Consider the following 21,783-nt stretch of genomic DNA (forward strand, 5'->3'; position numbering starts at 1 on the left):
CTACCATTAGGTACAAGAGCAGGACCATCTGGTCCAGGTCTACTATTAGGAACAAGAGCTGGACCATCTGGTCCAGGGGTGCCATCAGGCACAACGACTCAAGTACCATCAGGAGCAACAGGGTTACCATCAGGATCAACAACTGCAGGGTTACCATCAGTAACAACAACTGCAGGACCGTCTAGCCCAAAAGTACCATCAGGAACAACAACTGCAGGGGTACCAGCAGGAGCAACAACTGCAGGACCGTCTGGCCCCGGGGTAGCATCAGGAAAAACAACTGCAGGATTGTCTGGCCGAGGGGTACCATCAGGAACAACAACTGCAGGACCGTCTGGCCCAGCGGTACCATCAGGAACAACAACTGCAGGGGTACCAGCAGGAGCAACAACTGCAGGACCATCTGGCCCAGCGGGACCATCAGGGACAACAACCACAGGACCATCTGGCCCTGGAGTACCACCAGGAACAACAACTGCAGGACCATCTAGCCCTGGGGTACCATCAGGGACAACAACTGCAGGACCATCTGGCCCAGGGGGACCATCAGGGACAACAACTGCAGGACCACCTGGCCCTGGAGTACCCTCAGGAACAACAACTGCAGGACCATCTGGCCCAGGGGTACCCTCAGGAACAACAACTGCAGGACCGTCTGGCCCATCGGTACCATCAGGGACAACAACTGCAGAACCATCAGGGACAACAACTGCAGGTCCATCAGGGACAACAACTGCAGGACCATCTGGCCCAGGGGTACCCTCAGGAACAACAACTGCAGGACCGTCTGGCCCAGGGGTACCATCAGGGACAACAACTGCAGGACCATCTGGCCCTGGGGTATCATCAGGAACTACAACTGCAGGACCATCTGGCCCAGCGGGACCATCAGGGACAACTGCAGGACCATCTGGCCCTGGGGTACCATCAGGAACAACAACTGCAGGACCATCTGGGACAACAACTGCGGGACCATCTGGCCCAGGAATGCCATCAGGAACAACAACTGCAGGTTCATCTGGCCCAGGGGTACCCTCAGGAACAACAACTGCAGGACCATCTGGCCCAGGGGTACCATCAGGGACAACAACTGCAGGACCATCTGGCCCAGGGGTGCCATCAGACACAACGACTCAAGGACCACGGGTTCCATTATCCGAGATGTCAATGAAACCTGGACCCTGTCAGGAGTGTTACTGTGGCCCCAGAATGGATCCCATTACCAAGCTAAACATCATTCACTGCAAACCCATTGTCTGCAAAACAGATTGCAACAAGGTATGTCTACTCACAGTGTAGACTGCCTCACACAGTCTGCATTATTATTCATAGTTTCAACTTTTTTAGTGCATCTTAGTAAAGGTGGCATTTTAAATCTAGTGTTAGAGGTAATTCTGTTTACTTAAATTTTGCTTTCTTAATGTTTTCTGTTTCTCTGTTTTTCCAGGGTCATGAATATCAGGCTGTGGCTGGCAAGTGCTGTGGAAAATGTGTTCAGAAAAAATGTATATTCAGCATGCCAGACAAAACAACCAAAGTCATTGAGGTCAGTGCTAACCTCCTTAATAGGAGTGAAGAGAGACTCTCACTCATAGCACTGCACTGGATTGTACTCATTCTCTCTGTCTCTCTCCCTCGTCTTTGTGTTGCGTGTTATTTCCTAATTCATGACTGTTTGTATTTACTGCTTTGCATGCTTTGTTGTAACTTTGTCTAATACCACTGGAAGTTCCTATTGCACACCCAGCCGTTCCTGGTGGGGGAATCTCTCTTTCCTTCCATTCCTGCACACAGACTTAACACGAGGCAATTCTGTCACTTGAACAGTTGATGATCATTTCTTTAACAGCAAATAATTTTGCATAATACAGCTTCTCTTCTGAAATTTGGTACAGGTTAATGGTACTTATGTGACCCCTGGTGACAAGTGTGTGAAATACACCTGTGAGAAGATTGGTGATCAGTTTGTCACCAAGGAGGTCCAGCACAATTGTCCTCCCTTCAACCCACTGGACTGTGAACCTGTGAGTTTCTTTCCTTATTAACACTAATAATTCACTGATTAACCCTGCAGCCTCTGCAGTTTTCATCGGTCATATCTTTACAAAAGCAGTGAAATGTGCTCGTCTTCATTCAGGGCACCGAGACAACTGACTCAGATGGATGCTGCAAGACATGTAAGCTTAACATCATGGCAACTCTAAAATAGCTGCAATATAGAGTAAATTCCAATCACATTCTATATTACAGATGTGTTTGATTAAATGATACTTATGGTGATTTATTTGGCAAAGCTTTGTGGTCATTGAATAGAGAGACTAACTGCAAGTGGTGTGTTCCAGGCAAGCCAAAGAAAATGTGTGAGGTTAAGAGTAAGGAGACGGTCATTGAGGTCAACGGCTGCAAGAGCCTGCCTGTCAACATCACCTCCTGTGCTGGACAGTGTGGAAGCTCATCAATGTGAGTCCATGTTATACCTGCCTGAATGCCTGTAAAAAAGATTGAAACACTAAAACTTAGAGATAGTTGTTGCCTATTTAGTGGGTGATGGCTAACAGAAGGAATTAAACACCTTAGATTATGCAGTTCAAATGAAACATGAATCTTTAAACAGAAAAAGTTTTTCTCTCCAAACCTAGCCAAATTGCCAATTAACCTCCTCCTGGGCCTTCTTTACCTGAATGGACATGGTTCAAGAATTTCATTTGGAAAGACAGCCTAGCTGCTATTTTTGAGACTTCAGTGAGTGTTTAGTCTTTGATCCCCCCCTCTGACCTGTAAGACAACTTGATTTGTTTGGTCTTACAAGTAAATGAGTAAATGGAAATGGACTGTACTTATTTACAATGACCTCACATTCACACATTCTTGCACCTATGGAAGGGCAGCTAGGGGTTCAAAAACACTTTGACAGGCTCTCTAGGAGCCTGGAATCGAACAAGGAACCTTCCGATCTCTAGACAAATGCTTTATCTTCCCTAACCAGTCCAAAATGTTTTGCTTCCCACAATTCTTATTTAGTGGCTGACAAGAAACAATTTTTTGTTCATCTCATGCAATCATTTTTGTCCTTACTGCTTTTATTGAGTGGCTTTCACTGATTACATTTACATGCACTCATATTTGTGCGCTTGAAAACAAGAATGCAACAAAGCTATACGTATGCACAGAATCAATAGGGTTCTGCCATTTCTTGGAGTATACATTTTGCTGATGCTGTTTTGTGTTTTTCTATGTAGTTACTCTGCAAAGGCCAATGCAATAATGCACCAGTGCGAGTGTTGCCAAGAGACCAAGACCAGCACGAAAAAAGTGGAGCTCCGCTGTGCCAACGGCAGCAAGCGCATATCCACGTACATCTTTGTGGAAGCCTGCAGATGCCACAAAGCAAAGTGTGTGGAGTGGGCTGTAGGCTCCAAAAAGGAGCGTGGCAAGGGACAATGAGCAGAAAACGATGAATAGTGTATCTCACTGGACTGAACACTTGCAACCACTATGTAGATGTTACATTGATCCAGTTATTCTTATCAGGTTTTAATTTTAACAGCCACACAAGTTGCTTTATTATTGGGTTACTCTTTTGCAGTCACAAAAAATTATTGTGATGTAAACAGTATATAGTATAAATGTGGAATGGAAGTACATGATTAAAATTTTGCTCCAGTAAAATTAACCTATGACTCTACATTCCTACTGATCCCCATCACGCACGCAGGCACGCAAACAGGAAATAAAGTAAGTCAGGCAGGTCACCATGTTTTTATGATCAGTATTTTTACATTTGCAAGAAGGGACCAACACAAAAACAAAATTAAACTTGAGCTCATCTGCATATTCTAAACAAACGTCAAAACACTTACGGCACTTGTTTCACAGAAACATTTTGATAACACAAATTTGATTTGAGGAGACATAAAGTGATAGACTCAAGTAAAAACGGGGGGGGGGGCGTTCCCATCAGGAAACAGGAAAATGTGTAAAATTGGGATAACATCAATCATTGAGTTGTGGATTTAAAGAATATCACCATGATTTACAGCTATTGGACAATAGCCCAACACTTAAAGCAAACCTTTGGCAGACGCCAACACCACCCTGTGGCCAACAAGTTACAGTTGAAAGTTTAAGGAGGCGTTAATGTGAGACTCTAGCGAGAGGGACAAGGTTTGAGGAAATAGTGATAAAGGTGGCAATAGTGTCAAAGATAGATCACTGACTGATTTTTGGTAAGTAAGCACTTTCAGCTATATTTGTGGTTCTCTTACAGGTCTGTAGGCTTTTGGATGGACCCTTATGGAGCCATGTTGCTTTTTGTTCTACAGCAAAAAGATAAAAAGTTATGCAAGCCACAACAGTGTTGCTATTACTACTGCAAAAGCGAAATGTATCTTCTAGATTTCTTCTACCATTTAATCCTTACAACACCCTGCATGTACATATTATCTCCACAACATTCTCTCAGGTTCACATTATGGGGCAACATCGTACGAGCTGCCAACCGATGTGAGAAGTCACCTGAAAGGTACAATAGGATAGAGATCCATGAAAACATACCGAGGATTCAGGGTCAAAACTTAACGTAGAGGGGCTTTTAGAGCCTCTAACGTGTTCATGAATCCATAAGCATCTGCTTTACAGACTATAGACCTGGTTAGTGACCAGCATATAGACAAAAATGCTCCAACTTACAAAAAAAAGTCAGCTGCCAAGATTGGACATAATGTCACTTAAAATCCTCACATTTGTAACATTGCTGAGTATAACTTTAAGGTAATCTGCCTGTTTATGTTTCTTCTGTAAAAGTGGAATATTGGATGGTTGCACCAAAGGAAAGGCAATGGGAAGAAGGAGTTATCCTCAAGAGACTATGAATAATATCAGGCGCTGCGATTAGTGGGTGGTAAAGTACATTTGGAAAAATGGAGGCCATTTGGAACCTTAGCGGTATTACTCCATGCCATACCACAGATTCATTGTGGTGCCAAGGTTTTAAATCAGTGCTCTGCTATGAAGAAATAACGGACCTGATGGGATTTTTACTTCATAATATTATGTCTTTAAATCCTCAGGTCAGTCTGGAAACATTTGATTTATCATTCATGATATTAATCACCCAAGACATCTGTTCTCTCACACTGTAGAATTCTGCAATCGACAATTTAATACCTCCTCAGAAATCATCAGCTCTATGCTAAACAACATTTACATAGCTACATACAAAACAAAGAGGCAATGCACAGCAGGTTACTACAGAGACTCTCCATTCACTATTGACACCACAGTCGGGATAATCAGATTTAGTAAAGCTGATTTTGTACCATTGCGCCCCTGGTCTGCCCAAATTACCTGCAGAAAACATACAAACTGGATTACCATTGTGAACTGCGATTGTAAAATTGAATCACATGACACTGATGTGACATCCACCTTTTGTTTGGAGTTCTACCGTGACTCAACTTTGGGGGAAGTGGTGTCAGAGAAAAAGCTGGATGTTAGCAGGGGGACAGCTGAGGCTTTGTGTACTTTGTATGTTTGTGTGGCTATTCCGGTGTGTACTGAGCTCCTGGTCGGAATGTGGGATGGCTGTGTGTGAGACGAATGTTTTCATATGCGTGTGTCATGCATACGTATGGGAGTGAGCGCTGTCATATCACGTTATCTGCAGTTAGAGCTCCTCGGCCATCTGCAGTAGCGAGTTGATGGCTGCGTCTTTGTTGCCTTGCTGCGCTTCCAGCACAGTGCGAACCACCTCCTGGTCCAGGTTCGGGAACATGTCCTGCAGGGCCTTCATGTCATCCTCGCTGCACACTGGCCCCTGGCTCGCCACAGTGGGCATGGCTGCTGGCATCGCCATGGGCACCATGCCTTGGTTGTATACCGCAGGCACTCCTGGTAAACATAGAACACAAACGTGTGTGTGTGTCTGCAAGAGCAAACATCAGACCAGTGTATGTGTGTTCTGAAGACCATGGGTTTCTATAAGTTATTGGGAATTTCAGATTCATATTTCTGCAACTCTCCTCCAACCATCATTGTCAGTTGTTTCTGACGTTCTCAGGTGGGAGAAAGGCAGGGAGGGAGGAGGAAAGGGGAGACCTGCAACAGGCTGCTGCTTTAACATGTAGCATCTACATGCAGTTTGTCATGTGACAAACAACTGCAGGACTCTCAGATGACCAACACGTGACCAACAACCTCCACATCGTGCCATGTGACCCCAAGCCCTGCCTGAGAACCTTGAGGCTTTTTGTTACTGAATGTCACAGAGGCAGAACATCTGCTTCAAGTCTGAGATCCATTTACTAATGAACAGAATAATTTATGCACACTAAATATAGATAGTATACAACCATTACAATGAGAGCAAGAGAATTAGAGAGAGGCAGACAGAGGTATGTTTTGTGTGTTTGTGTAGGGTCTGACCTGTGATGGGCACATATCCCACTCCTTGCTGGTACACAGAGGGCATGAGGACCACAGGCTGAGTCATCAGGCCAGCAGGCATGGACTGAAACACACACACACTTTACTTAACTTCCATCACCATAATTTGTATTAAAGGTTGATATAAATCAGATTCCATCAGGATTGTGTGTGTGTGAGAGTAAGTGAGTGAGAGAATGGACCCACAGCAAAGGACATCACAAGGTTGATCATGCCCTCCTTGTCGTCGCCCTGCCTGCCGCTCAGACTGAACCACTCGTCCACCACACTTCCTTCTCTGAGGCCTTCTGGGATGGTGACGTGGGTCCATGCTATCCTGTCGTCCATGGAAAACGCCCTCTGGATGACACATGAGTGAAAAAACAAAGAGAAACTCCCCCTGATCAGCCGTGATTACCCACAACTGCAGTTCATCATCATCACATCAGCTGTGAATGATGATCAGACTTTCACTTTTCACAGTAAAATGAGTTCAGTATTGTTTTGAGTTTAGTTTCTCTGCGCTTTACTCGATATTTCAACTGTTCTTTTGTTTACATTCAGCACGATGGATCCTCTTACACGGAATTATAAATTGTCAACAGTTTATATCAGGGGTGGGGAACCTTTTTCCTATCGCGGGCCATTATGATGTTGCCATCAGCCCTGAGGGGCCATACTAAATTACCAGACAAAACTTTTGCGGGCCGAATCGCGGGCCGGAGGTTCCCCACCCCTGGTTTATATGAATACATTATTTTCAACAGAATGAGGCCTGGAAAGTACCATTTCTAAATTCCATGACTTTTCCAGGATTCCAGGATCAGCATTTGATGGAGAAACACAACGGCTTCCTAATGTGTCAAGATCTGACATCTCCACTTCCAGCCACACACACAAACGCCCTCAGCCCCTCACCTCATCAAAGATCTCCAGGTAGAAGGAGTCCACCCCAGGGGGCACCGTGCACTGGATCACCTTGTTCCAGCGGGGGTTCTTGGCTCCATTGTGAGCAGTCGGCGTCTCGTAGACTGCGTAGCCCAGACGAATCCTGCAGTAAGGATCCATACGGGTCATACCGTAGTTTTTCGCCAGTTTTGCCTAAACAGAGATCAAGACACCGAAGTTTGGCCAAACAAAGTCACGGACATTCATTACACACAGTTCATTCTGACACATCAAAATACATAGCCGCTGATCCCCAACTGTGAAATTCACTCCAACATTTTCACCCATTTGAATTCAAGAAACAACTTGCAGCACAACTTTGACTGAGGTGCTACTCTGCTCTTCCAATTTAATTGCATACGTCAGTCTCTATATGTCTTGCTTTGATAGGATGTGTTGCTTCAGGTCTTGCAACTTTTGCCTGTGTCACTACATGTCTACTGTACTTAAAAGTCATTGAGCTGCTGATGTTAAGAGTCAAAGAGAGAGTTCAGAGTTCAGATGATCAAAACATGTATTATGAGTAGAGTTTAAGACAAATTCTCAAGTCAAGATGAAGAAAAGCAGTAACCAAACTTACATTACATTACATTACATTACGATCATTTGGCAGACGCTTTTATCCAAAGCGACTTACATTACATTACCACCCTTCGCAGAGGGGGGAGCAATTGAGGGTTCGGTGCCTTGCTCAGGGGCGCCTCGCCTCGATCAATCAATCAGTGAACCTTTTCTATTGAATTTAGAGTATGAGCTCTTCTAACCTTCACAAACTGCAGCAAGAAATTGACACACAATCATACATCTGTTTAAGGAACTGAGTCGGACTGGTCACAAATGGAGAAAAGCAGTAACTAACTGATGAGGATAACGATGTGAAGGGTCCACCCTAGGAACATTAAGTTCCAACTTCAATCTCATAGACATAGTTTTAGCAAAAGTAGTAGTGATTATTTGCAAAAAATAATATATCCACTAATGCACAAATTCTCCCAAATCGTACTTACAAGCACTGTTCTTAAATATGTGTGCTTTGTTACTTTATCCCAGTGAGGTGGAGCTGTGTTTACCTGCACTACAGTGATGCTGAGTCTCCCCACGGTGCCCATGGAGCCTCCATACTGCAGCTGCCGGGCTGCCTGGGCGTCCAGCTGGACCTGCTGTTGCTGCTGGGTGGGGGCGATTCTCAGGAAGTCCTGAGGAAGCTCCCCAATATAAACCTGTGTGAGGACATACGGGTATTTACACTGACAATCCGTTGAAAACCCAACATGACACGGCACTTATATGTTTGCCTTAATTGCGGTTTAGGGTAGAATAAATGTAGAATATAGGGTCTACACGTCATACACGCGACAATCTAACAAATCCCGTGCGTCTCTCTTGGTCTACTACCGGGGCTCAACTGCGACTGTATTCTATGAGTCACTACGAGGCTACGAAAGCAGTATACCGTTATCTGTAGACGCCTGCTTCTGAAATACGTCTATACGTCTTCTGTACCTATAAACACTTTGTTTCTGCTCCATGTAACTTGCATTAGAAACGTTAAACCGGGGCTAAAAGCTGCTAGCTTTAGCTGTCGCAGTTAATTACCGTAAAGCTTATAAACTAACTTCCTTAGCCCCCTTTAACGTCCTCTAAAGAGGAGAGGGACGGTTAAGTCTGTGACGACTGGTTCGTTTAGTTTCTGTCTGCGCTCTAGTGTAATTAGTTTAGTCTGTGACAGCTCGTTACAAATTGTTCCCCCATTGTTTTGGTTGTAGTTGATCAGCTGTTTCGGAGGGCATTTGTGTGAGTACACAGCGGCTGTGCGGAGGCGTACCTGCCCCCGCTGAGTGCTGACGCTGGTAGCCATTCCGTATCTCTTCTCTCGTCTGAAACTAGTGTTACGACCTGCGAGGTTGTCGCTTCATCTACAGAGCAGTTTCCCTCTATCAAACCCGGAAATAATTCTGATGAAATTGACCGGAAGAGCCGCAGTCCCGTTTCCGCTACTGGAACAGACGCGAGAGCTCGTTGATGTTTAAAAAAACCAACCAATGACTAATAAATAGCGCATACATACACATACTGTATATGTATTCGAGTTACGTTATATTCAGCCAACACTTATAAGTAAAATACACATACTTAAACCTTGGCTCTGTGAGGTTTTGGTGGTGTTTGACGTCAGCGTTCCTTCCAAGAACAGAGAATTACATATACAAAGAAAGAAAAGTTACTTTCACCCTTGCTATGAGTGACAACGAATACAATATTTTCAAAATCTTAAGAAATTATGGGTGATACATTTTCAAATATCAGAAAATGGAATATATGTCCAGGAAGTAATGCATAAAATGTTCAAAAGACTGGATACAAGTTTCATTTGTTCAAAGGAATTTATTGAGTGGACCTCCAATGAGTCATGCTGATAACTGGGACTGGTGAAAGCAAGTTTTCTTTTTAATTGAAAGTCATTTACTGAGAGAGTGGGGATGATAGGTGACTCAATGACTGATACAATCATAACAGACCCGGTTATGGAAACGGCTACGAGAAACAAGACCAAACAACAAGCATTATACAATAGACTGTTACCACATCAGCATTACCGGCTGGACCAAAGCAACATCTGCAGTGGGCTTGAAGGTTCACCAGGGAAACCATGCATGCAAACCAAAGCTCGCAGAGCATCACAACTCCCATCATGGAGGAAAACCCAAGCATGGAGACGTCAGTAGAGGAACCAACCACCAAGACCTCTAATAGAGGTGAACACCGGGCGCAGACGGCTTGTGAAGTGGCCAAGTGCAGCTGAGAAGAAACTGTGGAAAAGATTTAATACCGACCTGATCCAAGCTTTGGAACAGCTCAAGGGCACAGTGGAAAAGTTGGAGAAAATGGGGGTGGGACACCAGAATCCACTGTTGAGTCCTCCGGAGACGCCATGACATCATTGTTAGGTTGATGACATCATTGTTGTAGCTTTCATCATTCCTGTAGGCCACACCACAGATTTTCTACGAACTCCACCAAAAAGTCCCAGTTCAATTGTTACATTAGCGTACATATAGAAAAGGCTGATGTCTTTCGCAACACACTCCCATTGTGTCAAACCTCCGGACCAGTATCCTTTTGGTACAATCTATATATTAAATAAAAACAACATATGAATGTATGATTAATAATTTCATTTTATTTCTGCAAATAACATTGATAACTGCTCTTTATTCTGTTTTTTTCTGATTTACAAGTGGGTTTACATACATGAAATGGAGAAAAATCAGCTGTCCAACAAATCAACCATAACGCCTTACAAGAAGAGATTAGCATTGGAATCTGCAGCCATCAATTCCAGAATCTTACACGCACATTTCCACATTATGTGCTGACCTCAGCACCTTTTCAACAACCACACAGGGTGCAGAGGGATCAGTGTCAATCGTCCTGTCACATCAATGCAAAGGGTAAAGACCTAAAACCACCACGCGGACCATTGTATGGATCAGCAAAGGTAAAAGGATGTCAGAGACTGTACAGCTTGTTGGCACGAGCTCGCTTTGCCTTGGTTTCCCACACACAGAAATGTGAAAACCAGGCCTATAGTACATACACAAGCCTATACTAAAGCGCACACACACACACACACACACACACACATACATACACGTGCAGGATTCATCTGAACAGGAATTAAAGTAACAAATAGAGAGAACAGATATAAGATGATGGGCTTCATGGTGAAAGAAACTAACTAATGGTTTTATGGAGTTATCCTCTGTTCATGGTTGAGGATTTCAGAATAACTGAAAATTATGATTGAAATTAACTAAACTATTAATCAAAAATGTTAACGCCTTCCTGATGGGGAAAAAAACGGTGTCATTTCTGTGCTGTCATACATGTTTGGTCAAAGCTAGCAGACGTTATGAAGTGACTCGTGGATACTGAGTAGTGCCGACAACCCTGTTTACACGTTCTGCAGACTTATGACAGCTATGGGATTCTGGAGCCATATTTATATCCACTTTAGTTTTGTAAGTACATAAAAAAGGGACAGGTTGAGAGGTACACACAGTGTGAGCAAGTGTGCTATTGACAATATAATGCCATATGTCCATGTTAAAGGACCCATATTATACAAAACTGTAGTTTCCTTTCCCTTCTGCAATTAAGTTGGTCATGACAAATGTGATAATGCTGAATGATGAACTGTTTGACACTGCAGAAACCACACCTTTGTGAAACTGTTGCTTCCAAATCCAGTTATAAATTGGAGCAAACTATTGTCACAATTCAATCAGATCTACCTCAACACAGTGCTTTCTGCAAGGGACCGGCTTAAACTTACATCTACTATCACATGGTGTTCAAGTAGCCATTAAACCACAAGTCTATTGAAGTTCAAACCTACAGTCTACTTGGCACAAACAGCAGTGAGGAAAAGTGTGCAACTGTAGACAATTACTCCAATGGCTGCATGACCGCCACACACTACTGTGTTGCCCCTTTACCACCTAAAAAGTTCTGGTTCTGGAATCGGTTCCATTCAGTATCCAAACAAGGAAGCAAGGAGCCATCTAACAACCTCTCTGGCATTCCTGCCAATGTGTTGTGGCACCATTGTACCTAACCGTAACATTTCTTTATTGAAAAAGCATTGAACAGTTCCAAATTGGGAATCACGAGCTAGAACAGAACCAGTTCCCTGTTTGTGGAAACAAGGCATGAGTGTAATTTTCAGACGGCCCCTTGTAGACAGCAGCGATTCAGAGACTTCCAATCAGTGCAGTGGCTTATATGAATACTGTGATGGCCCATCCAAAACGGCTCATCCTGGAAAATGACAGAGGCTGGAAACACTCTAAAAGCTGAGTTGGTATAGATTCATTCACAGACAGAGAAATAAACTAGCTTGCCATTAAGGAGCAGAATATGGGTCCTTTAAAGAGTCTCCCTTTGGATGGACAAGTGGAATTGTGCAACAAATTTTTGGATGTAGAGGGTTGAGATTAGTGCTGTGCAGTTAAAGCACCCGTTTAATTTATCGTCTCAATCCAGCTTCTGGGCAGACACAAGGTGGAAACAGTGAGGAAAAAGAACTGAGGGCTGGACAACATTTCATCAGGAATGTAACATCGCTCTTGGCAAAATAATGACATTATACATTTTGTTTTAGTCCTGACCTACAGGATGGATTACCTTTTTATGTTCTAGTGAGCACGTGTAGTTATATATTCTTACTCTAGTCGTATCCACATCCTTTGCATTTGCAGTTGTTTTAAAGGACCAGGCCCTCGTAGGCCGGGCCCTCAGACTCGGGGGACTCCCTTTGCAGGCGAAGATGCTCCAGTGTGTTGTGGAAGTGTTTGTTTATTTGCTCTGTTTCCTCACTTGCCTCCAGGTTGGGAAGATCCTCCCGAATCTTCTGGATCAGCTGGTTCAGGACCTGAACAGTGACCTGCATTGGCAGAGAATTAGGGTCAGGGTGTTTTAAGGATCATTCTACTTTCTCATATTACATTTACATTGCTACTTAAAGTATGGAAGGAGAAATGAGCCTCTACAAACTGTACCTGATGTTGTAAAATTAGATTAGATAGATTGAAATCAATATTCAAATTGGCATGTGAGGGAATTTAGTGTAAGAACAGTCAGAATCAACTACATTAAACAGTAAGACTTCCAGGAGTGCAATGGTAAAGAGGTTAATTAGTGGTTTCTCACCGCATCGTTTTCCCTCTCATAGAAGCAGATGTATCTGTTGAGGATTTCGATAAAAAGTTGCACTTGCAGCGACTGGTCCATGCACTGGTTGGCGATCTTCAGAGCTTTCTTTAGACACTCCATCACCCGCTTACCATCACGGATCTACAGATTCAAAAATACATGGTTGGCAATTACAACTGTGCTGTCCACATATTTCTTGTTCTACTAAGCTCATTCTGGGAGTGAGTAACATATGTGAACATAACTATACAGTGAGACAGCTACCACGTACCTCTTCTCCATTCTTTTCGGTGCTGCGCCCTGACCAGAACAGGTGGGCGCAGATGCTGACCGCCCGGCACTGGTCGGGCTTCTTCAGCAGCTTGGAGGCGGCAAGTGCACACTGAGTCCTCAGCGGCTCGTGATTTTCCTCGCTGAAACATTTCATCCGCTCAAATGTGCCAATGATCAAGGTGATGGCTGCCAGCTGGGCTTTGGAGTCGCTGATCTCATCCTCGTACAGCGAGAAAGCCTGGCAAGAAGGAGGATAAAAACAGGGGTGATAAAGAGGAGTTAAAAAGGAGTTTTACGGCATGTCATCTTTCTGTATAATATGTGAAGTTATTCTAGTCTTCTAGGGACTATGTTTGTTTTCCAGCACTATTGCAACAAAGAAGTATTCAGATTATCAATCAGTCGGGGACACTTGACAGATTATTCTTAGACTGCATCAAAACTGAACAATTCAAATACATCATTTCTAATGTTATAGAGTGCCAAATTCCACTTATAGCCACTATTAGCCTGATAAAACAAAGGAGAACAAGGGGGCGGTCTGCAGTGTTACTTTGACAAATGTATATATTCCAGAGCAACAGCTTAAGCTTCATACCTGTGACATGAACTCGTAGGCTACTGTCTCATGGTTCTCAAAGCCAACCTCGCCTGCAGCCAGTGCCCCCTGCAGGAAGAGCCGGAGAGGCAGCTCGGCGAGCTCGGCCTTGATTAGGGCACTGATGGTCTGGTGGGCAAAGGAGAAGATCTTCTGACATTTCTTCTCCCACTTGTCATCCTAATGGGGACAGTTTCGAAGACAAACAAAGGGCAATTAAGGATGCGATACAATAACGGAGAGGAGGTCAGAGAATAGAGAATATGAGATGTGGGGAATAAGGAGGTGTGCACACCAGTGAGGAGTTCTCCTTGTATCTGAAGGCCAACTGGTAGGCAGCAAACACCAAAGGAGGGAGTGTGTAACGAATCCTTTGATTTCCACCCGCGCCAAAGTGTTTCCTGGCTGTGTTCAGTATCTGACCAAAAAAATCATCACGTCAGCAACAGTGTGATAAATACAATTCTTGTTTGGCACAACAAATTATTCAAATGTGAACAATGACAAAGTTTCAAAAACGTGGTCTTGTTGTTGTGGGTTTACAATGGACCTACAAGGTACTGTTGGTCGGGGTCTTCGGAGTGTAGCAGGTGGATGAATCGACCCACGAGACTCTGCTCCTCAGCAAAGTCCTCGGGATCAGGATCCTCTGCTGGCTGGTCTGGCTGGTCCTGTATCAGCGTGGACACCAGGGTCAAGATGGCATCAACCTGGGGAGAAGAACAGAGTTTGGAGATCCTTACACAGACCAATAATCGGGAGTTTAGGAAGAACAGTGTGAAAACAAACGGTGTGATCAATTTGTCTCTGTTGATGTTGCTTCAAACAGAAAGCAATGTGAGAATGCTTAAGGTGCCTAATTACTAATAAAAAATAATGACATGACCGGAACAAACCAAGACCACATCCTTCAAAGGGACTCTGAACCTCCTCTCAAAGTTGCCTTGTTGCAATTCAAGTGTAATGTAGTAACAATAGTCAATGGGCGATCGTACCTGTTCCTGTGCTATGATGGTGGTGTTGTACTCCAGCGTGTTGCTGAGTCCGTAGCAGCTCATACTTTTGCGAGACTCATAGTCAAAATACTCGAAGAGGGGTGGGAAATGCTTGAGCTGCAGCACGGTCAGAATGTTGTTGTAAGTATCCACTGGTATCTTCAGCAGTCTGGTGAGTTCCTTTGACACTGCGCTGCTGGTCGCTATGCTATAGGAGGATAACAAGGGAGTGGGAGAAACAAGTTAGAAAAAGTATTTTCTGGAAACTTAATTTATGCAAGTCTAAGTCTTTAGGAAGGTTTTCCATGGGACTTTTGGGGCATGTCCCAATTCCCGGGCCCACAAAGACCTCCAATTTTGTTGGCTAATCACATCAAACATAATAACATAGAATTCAACCTAATTTCTTCTAAAGTGACAGTGTGAGGCGTTAACCCCGTTAATGTGAATAGTTAAGAATCTGACTCACTGTTCCAAATTGAGTTTGTTGAATATCTCCACAGTGCTCTCCAGGACCTTGTCAACATAGTCGACACGATCAGGGTAGCATTTCATGGCCAGATTGATGAGGGAGACCTGGAGAGAGACCACGTCCTCTGATGGCATGTCCTGGCGAGACTGGAAGAGGAAACCACAGGGTGAACATATCTGTATGCTGAGCCAATTGATGGTTTTCCATTTCCGCTTGTAAACGGAAGGGATAACGAAGATCTGATGATATCTAATATATTAGGCTTACTAGCTAAGGGAATGTTGTTGAGATATACAGTATTGTACATGGAGGGCATTGTAATGAAAAATAGTAGCCGAAAAAGATTTTATAGTAACTTCTATCTTTGTGCTATGGAAAAAAGAACAGCATGGATCCAAAAGGGTCCATTCAAGGACCTACAGATCTGGTAGTCGAATGCCAAGTATCTCCAGAATTATACAACTTAAAAAACATCTTTCTAGAGCGCTTGTTCCTTCCAGGTGAACGCCTACCTGAATAACCGTAGCAACTTGTTGAGAAAAGATGTCAAACAGTTTGATCTCAGCTGGAATCCCGGGACCATCTTCTCGATGAGCGAACAGGGCAAGTCTGCAAAACACAAGTGCACCTGTGACAGCCACAACAACCAAAAGCCACATCGACACCTTGATTTTAGTCGATGAATGGAGTTCATAGTCACGCTCAAAGCAGATCTACACGCTACATTTGAGACATTTAATATGTGAAATATGTTACCTGTCAATGAGGGCAATGATGATGTTCTTGACGTTGACGTGTTGATGGAGCTCAGCACAGGAACGGAGGAAAGGGTTCAGGGTCTGGAGGTGGAACTCATCTGGGAAAACCTTTGAGGACAAAACTTAGTTACCTCAGCTCATATCATTCCTAATATCAAACACTGAGGATGATGACCATGGACTCACTGTCACTCCTGACAATAGAGTTGGAGTAAAACTGCCTAGCACTGCGCCACCTGTTGTTGTAAATGTGTAATGCATCATTTATTTGTGTCCTAAATTAATTGCATGTATTTTTTATAATTACATTACAAAATCTTTCTAATAAGCACAGCCGCTTTTATAATCCAAACTCAAAGAATAACAGTATAACATAATAATAATTAATAACTTGGAGTGTCCACATAACTAACTGTGTTTAGAACTTTGCATTTGGATATTTGTGTTTGCTGGCACCCTTAACGTAACGTTGGTTACTCGCACGCAGTTTCTATGGCAACCTTTTTGATGTCCACGTACTTTTTCCCCTTTGTATGTCTCTCTGGGTGCTGCTCCAAAACTGCTTAAAAATTATGCAATAAGCCTGCATAATATTCTAAACAATTCTGGTTGTGATATTGTAAATGTTGATAATATCGCAAGAGTCTTCCATTGGTCTGTGTGTATACAGTATAGGTGTTTGTGTTGAAATCAGGTTACCTGAATGATGCACTCCATTAGATACTCCTGAGCCAGGGAGTCTCTGCAGTTCACAACCTGCTCCAGAACTCCTGCAAGAACAATCTGTAAAGAGATATAAAAGGCTATTTCATTTATTTAATAAAAGGCAGATCATTATCTCATGACTGCACAGCCAAAATCTAGTGTTAAGGTTCACAGCTAGACTGAATGTTATTAAGACAGGCAAACAAGACATTTTCAAGATGGTAAATGGGAGAGCAGTTTAGTAATAGTAAATTTAAACTTATTAAGGCAAGTTAACCCTTTCAGGTATGATAATAAAACACTATCCACGATCTGATAATAAAATCCTATCTACACACACATACCTGCTTGTATTTGTCCACGTTAACTCCCTCCAGCTGGCTGAGGCGGACCAGGTTAGTTCCCACTAGGATCCTCAGCTCCTGTCGTTCCTTCTCCCTCTTCTCTCGGTCACGGCTGTGTCCCTGGTGCTGCATCCGGACCCACAGCTTGTTCATTTCCGCAAAGTTCAGCAGGACAAAGTCGATGGAGTCGTTGATGTCACCGGTCATCTCTTCTGTGCCCCTGAGGATGAAAGGCTTAAATGTTAAAAGAGTGTGCTTGTGTGTGAAAATAAAAGATAGGGAGCGGCTTGTCACATTATCAAATCGAAAATTGAACTATTTCACAACTGAAATCTTCTATACTTTGTTATCCATGAAAACCTCTGTGCAATGTCCATATGTCTTTCATAAAGTTGTACATCTGATCTAGCACCATTTTAAAATCATATCCATTTAACTATGAACCAGAACTTTGAATTTTGTTCATGTTTTCCTTTTGTTTCTATGAGTTGTGCATACTATGCAAATATAATAAATACATTCTTTCTCATAATACAGCTTTTGTATCCATAATATTGGAGAGGTGTCTGTAGTGACTCTTCCAATCACAATTACAATCAGAATGTTGGACAAACAAATTGTACAATTGGCAATTTTGATGATAACCAAATAACAATGTGTTTACAGCAAACACTATGGGAAAGGGAAGGGGAAAGGCTCAGCTTTCTCACTCTGGCTGCTCTCCGTCGTCGGGGAGAATGTTGCGTGTGCACTGTAGCAGGTAGTTCCTGAGGAAGAGGCCTCTGAGGGGGTGCTGGACGCCACGACACATCTCCACCAGGTCCTTCAAGATGTCCTTGCGAGACTGGGGAAAGGAGCGGACGTAGACCACGCCCACCGTGATGAGCAGGTAGCTGAAAAGACACAAGCAAAGCAAGCAGGTTCATCACATGCCGGGGCAAACTGATAGTGTGATTCCATTTTAGGAGAGGGATTTCTCTTTCAAATGCTTCTACAAAAGATTGGCCATGTTTTGAGAGTTAATTTGTCTCTATTATATGGAAAACTTTTACTCTTTATATAATTTTATGGAAGTTGATGTGAGAAGACACTTACAGCCGGGGAATGATGTTTCCTGCATATTGGACCAACTCGTAGAGATCTGCCACCTTGCGTCCTTTGACAAACTCGTCAGTGAGGTAAACCTCGAGATAGTGGAGCTCGTCGGAGATGGCCATGTCTGGAAAGATGGTTAAGGACCAGTGCAGACCCCCCACAGAGCTCACCTTCTCAAAAACACTCACCCTCAGTGTGAGCTCAGCTTGTATTTTTGAGACTCTTATTTGAAGTTGTGTCTATAGGCCTAGGCGGGTGTGATGAAATCAATGGCATTTCTGTGTCAGAATACCACAGCAATAACTCAAAATATTTGGATCCATCTTAGCAGATTGTTGGGGTCAGGCCTTCACTAGCAATTTGTTTTCAGAGGTCAGGGTCAGAGGGCGTGGTCAAAGTTTAGGCTCAATGTTAAAGTATCTGGAGTGTACCGAAAGCGTTCCTGACATATTGAACTACCTAACCATGGCTTGCATTATTGGTCATTATAGAACAGATTTGGCGGTTGAAATTTCTCATATTTCTGTAGCACAATGAAACAAGCTCACTGTAAAATGAGTAAGTTTAGATTGCATATCCATTGTTAAGTACAACCCAGTGGATACAGAGCTCATAGTAGCTTTTTGGAGACAGCATGGAGGTCCTCAGCTCACCCAGCATATTGGAGGCATGTTTCAAAGCGTCCATCAGCTTGTTCTTATCCTGCAATACAAACCAATCAGAAACAATTGAGGATATTTTCTATTCTTAAAAACAAAATAATGAATAAGATCCTTTATAGATTCAGCTTTTCTTCAATAAATTGCAAAAGCAATCAGTAAACACCTTAAGCAGATTCATTTGCACAGTAATGACCTTCTCGCATTTCATTTTGTAGGCTGTGGAATCTTATCAAAGTATCAATACTTTACAAAACATTGATACTTTCACTTACTACACACAGATATGACTAATAAAATAATTTAATTTAATAAAGAGTTTCTAATCTATGGTTTTTGGGAGCAATGAAATCCTGAAAAGGCTCAAGTCAGAGTGAAGTCACAAGTCAGTCTTTGAGGTTTAAGTCTCAAGTCAGCAGTTGTGTTTCAAGTCCATATTGATTCCAGGTGATGTGACTCAAGTCCATGCCACCACTTCCTGATAATACTGAAAAACAATAACTGATAAATAATCATGTAAAGATATAACATCATCTTACCAGGCATCGCTTCATCTGGAAGGACTGGACCTTGACAGCCTGCACGGCTTCATCCAGAAGCTTCTCCTGCTCGTCCTGGGGAGACTGTGTGGTCGGCTGAAATAAGAATCGGAATTTACAAGCTCTATGTGACATAATAGGGGCAGAATAAATGGATTTGTTAGATCGACATTGCAACGAAAAGCAAAGCTACGTCACTTTTGGGGGACAGTGATTGTTATTAAAGGATCATTCTGGTTTTCTTTAGAAGCTTGTGTTAATTTCCAAATGCTAATCAACCAGAAGGGGGACACCACCACCCATACCTGTACCTTATACTTAAGTCAACAAATTACAAGTTGATCAGAAATCTGCAGTGAAAATATTCCTCTGCCCTTGACTCCCTAAAGTGACAAAGTGCTGAATTTGAAGCTATATTTGTCTCAAAAACAGGACTGTGATAGGTAGGTTTGTGAGATTCTGGTGGTATAGTTGTTAGCACCACTACCAGTAACCACAAACAAGTATTAAGTGGCAGAATTTTTAAGTTCTCTTCACCACATTGGCTATTATTCATCCATTCTTTGAATGTTTGTATGACATTTTTTTTGTGTGACTTGGAATTTCCCATCTGAAAGTCTACAAACATTGAGATGAAACACAAATAAAAGGGATATATGTATGAATTGTAAAGAGAAATGTTTTATGTTTTATTTATTTACAATTTGATGGAAACCTTTACATTCACAAGTGACAGAACACTTTGAAAGACATGACCACCAAAGCTGGAAGGGCCGTGGAAGCATCGAGTCTCCATTTATCATAATTAGTCTAGATTGTATTACGTTACATACATTTTGAGTATATGCGTGTTCATTTCAAAATTCGTTAGATGGACCTTCGCCAACGTTTCGGTTTGTGGTGATAATGATGATGATGAGGAAGTGCGTGGAACATATCAATACATGGTGACATTGATGAGTATAAATACGACGCAAACATTGGTTAACTAGCCAACACCAGCTAATTGCAGTCATCTGGTAAGCAGAGCTCAGGAGACAGTAAGATAGTTGGCTCGTTTGACCAAGTGCATATGACATAGCAGTGTAACAGCGTGACCCAGGAATATCTAACAGCTGATGAGAGAGAAACAAATCGTCCGGAAATAATGTGTATTCGTTAGCAATCAGCTGTTTGGCAGGTAGCCTGTTAGCCTAGCTGAGTCGATGCCTGACGTTTCCTGTGAAGCGGTAACGTTAGGCCACGGCGGCACTCAAACTAAATTTAAGTCTCGTTTTGGCTTCCAGCTGGAAGGGAACGCCTCGGACTAGTTGATAAAAGTGACCCGAATTGAAAACAGGCAGATATCGGGACGAAACATGCGAATGCAGCGCGTAATATTGCATATGAGAGCAGCTTACCATGATCACAGGATGTGTGTCAGTAGGAGAGGCTGACCTGTCATGTGACTCGGTCTGATGCTGCATTCACGTTCTGCGCTCACCACAGGACAGACGAAGATCCTACGCTGTGCACGTTTTGACAGGGTTCTCTACATTTATTTTTCTATTAAATTCCAAGACCTTTCCATGACTTTTCCTTTAACACAACATTTAAAATTATTAAAGCTGGGAACTAAACTTGTGCATGGGCAGTAACTTGAACAATCCCAACATGTAAGATTGACATATATCATTATAAATTCTACCTGCATTCCAAGTGTCTACGGTAAAACATGGCCCTGAATGCGTTATTTTACCCTCGCCCGAGATTCGACAACAATGATGTGATTGGTCATTAGATACTTATTTTTTGCTTGAACAGTATACAGTATTATTATTTTATTGTTTAACAGGTGTAAATACAATCAACTTAGCCCCAACACCAAGACTAAACCGTATAAACTTACAGTGTCCTTTTTGTTTCCGTTTTGAAAATCATACCTGCATACCAAGTTGTTTATTACGACGGAGTATTCATTTATCGATATCTTTCTATCATTACACGTTTGTTTGAAGCGGTTTGGCTTGTTGAGAAAACTCGTGTTTGCAGTTCCGTTTAATATATTACGAGTTATTTATAAATTACGAGTTTATTCTAGTAGTTACGACTTTATTATTTTCTCGCAAAATTGCGACTTTATTTTCCTAATCTTCATTATTTTATTTTTTTCTCGAAATGGCCTAATACTCCGTCGTAGGTGTATGAAGCAACAGCTACGTTATTTTTTTCCCACCCGAGATTCGACAACAAGGTGGCTAGTCTAGTAAACACAGAAGA

General features: G+C 42.7%; 3 protein-coding genes across 5 annotated transcripts; 1 reads left to right on the forward strand and 2 right to left on the reverse strand.

Moving 5' to 3' along the window:
- The first annotated feature begins 727 nt into the window (after positions 1 to 727).
- On the forward strand, positions 728 to 3,543 carry LOC143004594 (intestinal mucin-like protein). Its single transcript, XM_076155605.1, has 6 exons — positions 728 to 1,278; positions 1,448 to 1,546; positions 1,896 to 2,024; positions 2,138 to 2,177; positions 2,343 to 2,460; positions 3,240 to 3,543. Exons 1-6 carry the CDS (start codon positions 988 to 990, stop codon positions 3,442 to 3,444), a joined length of 882 nt encoding a protein of 293 aa, XP_076011720.1. The 5' UTR covers positions 728 to 987; the 3' UTR covers positions 3,445 to 3,543.
- Positions 3,544 to 3,731: 188 nt separating this feature from the next.
- tollip (toll interacting protein) lies at positions 3,732 to 9,344 on the reverse strand. Of its 3 annotated transcripts, none has more exons than XM_076155609.1 (7): positions 9,197 to 9,344; positions 8,442 to 8,591; positions 7,342 to 7,524; positions 6,631 to 6,783; positions 6,424 to 6,508; positions 5,655 to 5,889; positions 3,732 to 5,346 (listed from the first exon to the last, which is right to left on the reverse strand). In XM_076155609.1, exons 1-6 carry the CDS (start codon positions 9,227 to 9,229, stop codon positions 5,666 to 5,668), a joined length of 828 nt encoding a protein of 275 aa, XP_076011724.1. In that variant the 5' UTR covers positions 9,230 to 9,344; the 3' UTR covers positions 3,732 to 5,346; positions 5,655 to 5,665. The 3 variants fall into 3 exon arrangements, with proteins under 3 accessions (XP_076011724.1, XP_076011723.1, XP_076011721.1); XM_076155608.1 differs by having other exon boundaries at positions 5,628 to 5,889; XM_076155606.1 differs by having other exon boundaries at positions 3,732 to 5,889.
- A 1,188-nt stretch (positions 9,345 to 10,532) lies between these two features.
- On the reverse strand, positions 10,533 to 20,998 carry vps35 (VPS35 retromer complex component). Its single transcript, XM_076155600.1, has 17 exons — positions 20,925 to 20,998; positions 19,525 to 19,620; positions 18,932 to 19,028; positions 18,327 to 18,450; positions 17,942 to 18,124; positions 17,232 to 17,451; positions 16,882 to 16,965; positions 16,181 to 16,290; positions 15,937 to 16,033; positions 15,422 to 15,570; positions 14,953 to 15,160; positions 14,512 to 14,667; positions 14,253 to 14,375; positions 13,958 to 14,137; positions 13,358 to 13,597; positions 13,084 to 13,227; positions 10,533 to 12,817 (listed from the first exon to the last, which is right to left on the reverse strand). The coding sequence occupies exons 1-17, from the start codon at positions 20,988 to 20,990 to the stop codon at positions 12,638 to 12,640; spliced, it is 2,457 nt and encodes an 818-aa protein (XP_076011715.1). The 5' UTR covers positions 20,991 to 20,998; the 3' UTR covers positions 10,533 to 12,637.
- Between the last annotated feature and the right edge of the window lie 785 nt (positions 20,999 to 21,783).

This window comes from Genypterus blacodes, unplaced genomic scaffold, assembly GCF_046128005.1.
Source record: "Genypterus blacodes isolate CSIRO-AG114 ecotype Tasmania unplaced genomic scaffold, CSIRO-AGI_Gbla_v1 ptg000067l_1, whole genome shotgun sequence".
In the NCBI taxonomy this organism is placed as follows: domain Eukaryota; kingdom Metazoa; phylum Chordata; class Actinopteri; order Ophidiiformes; family Ophidiidae; genus Genypterus; species Genypterus blacodes.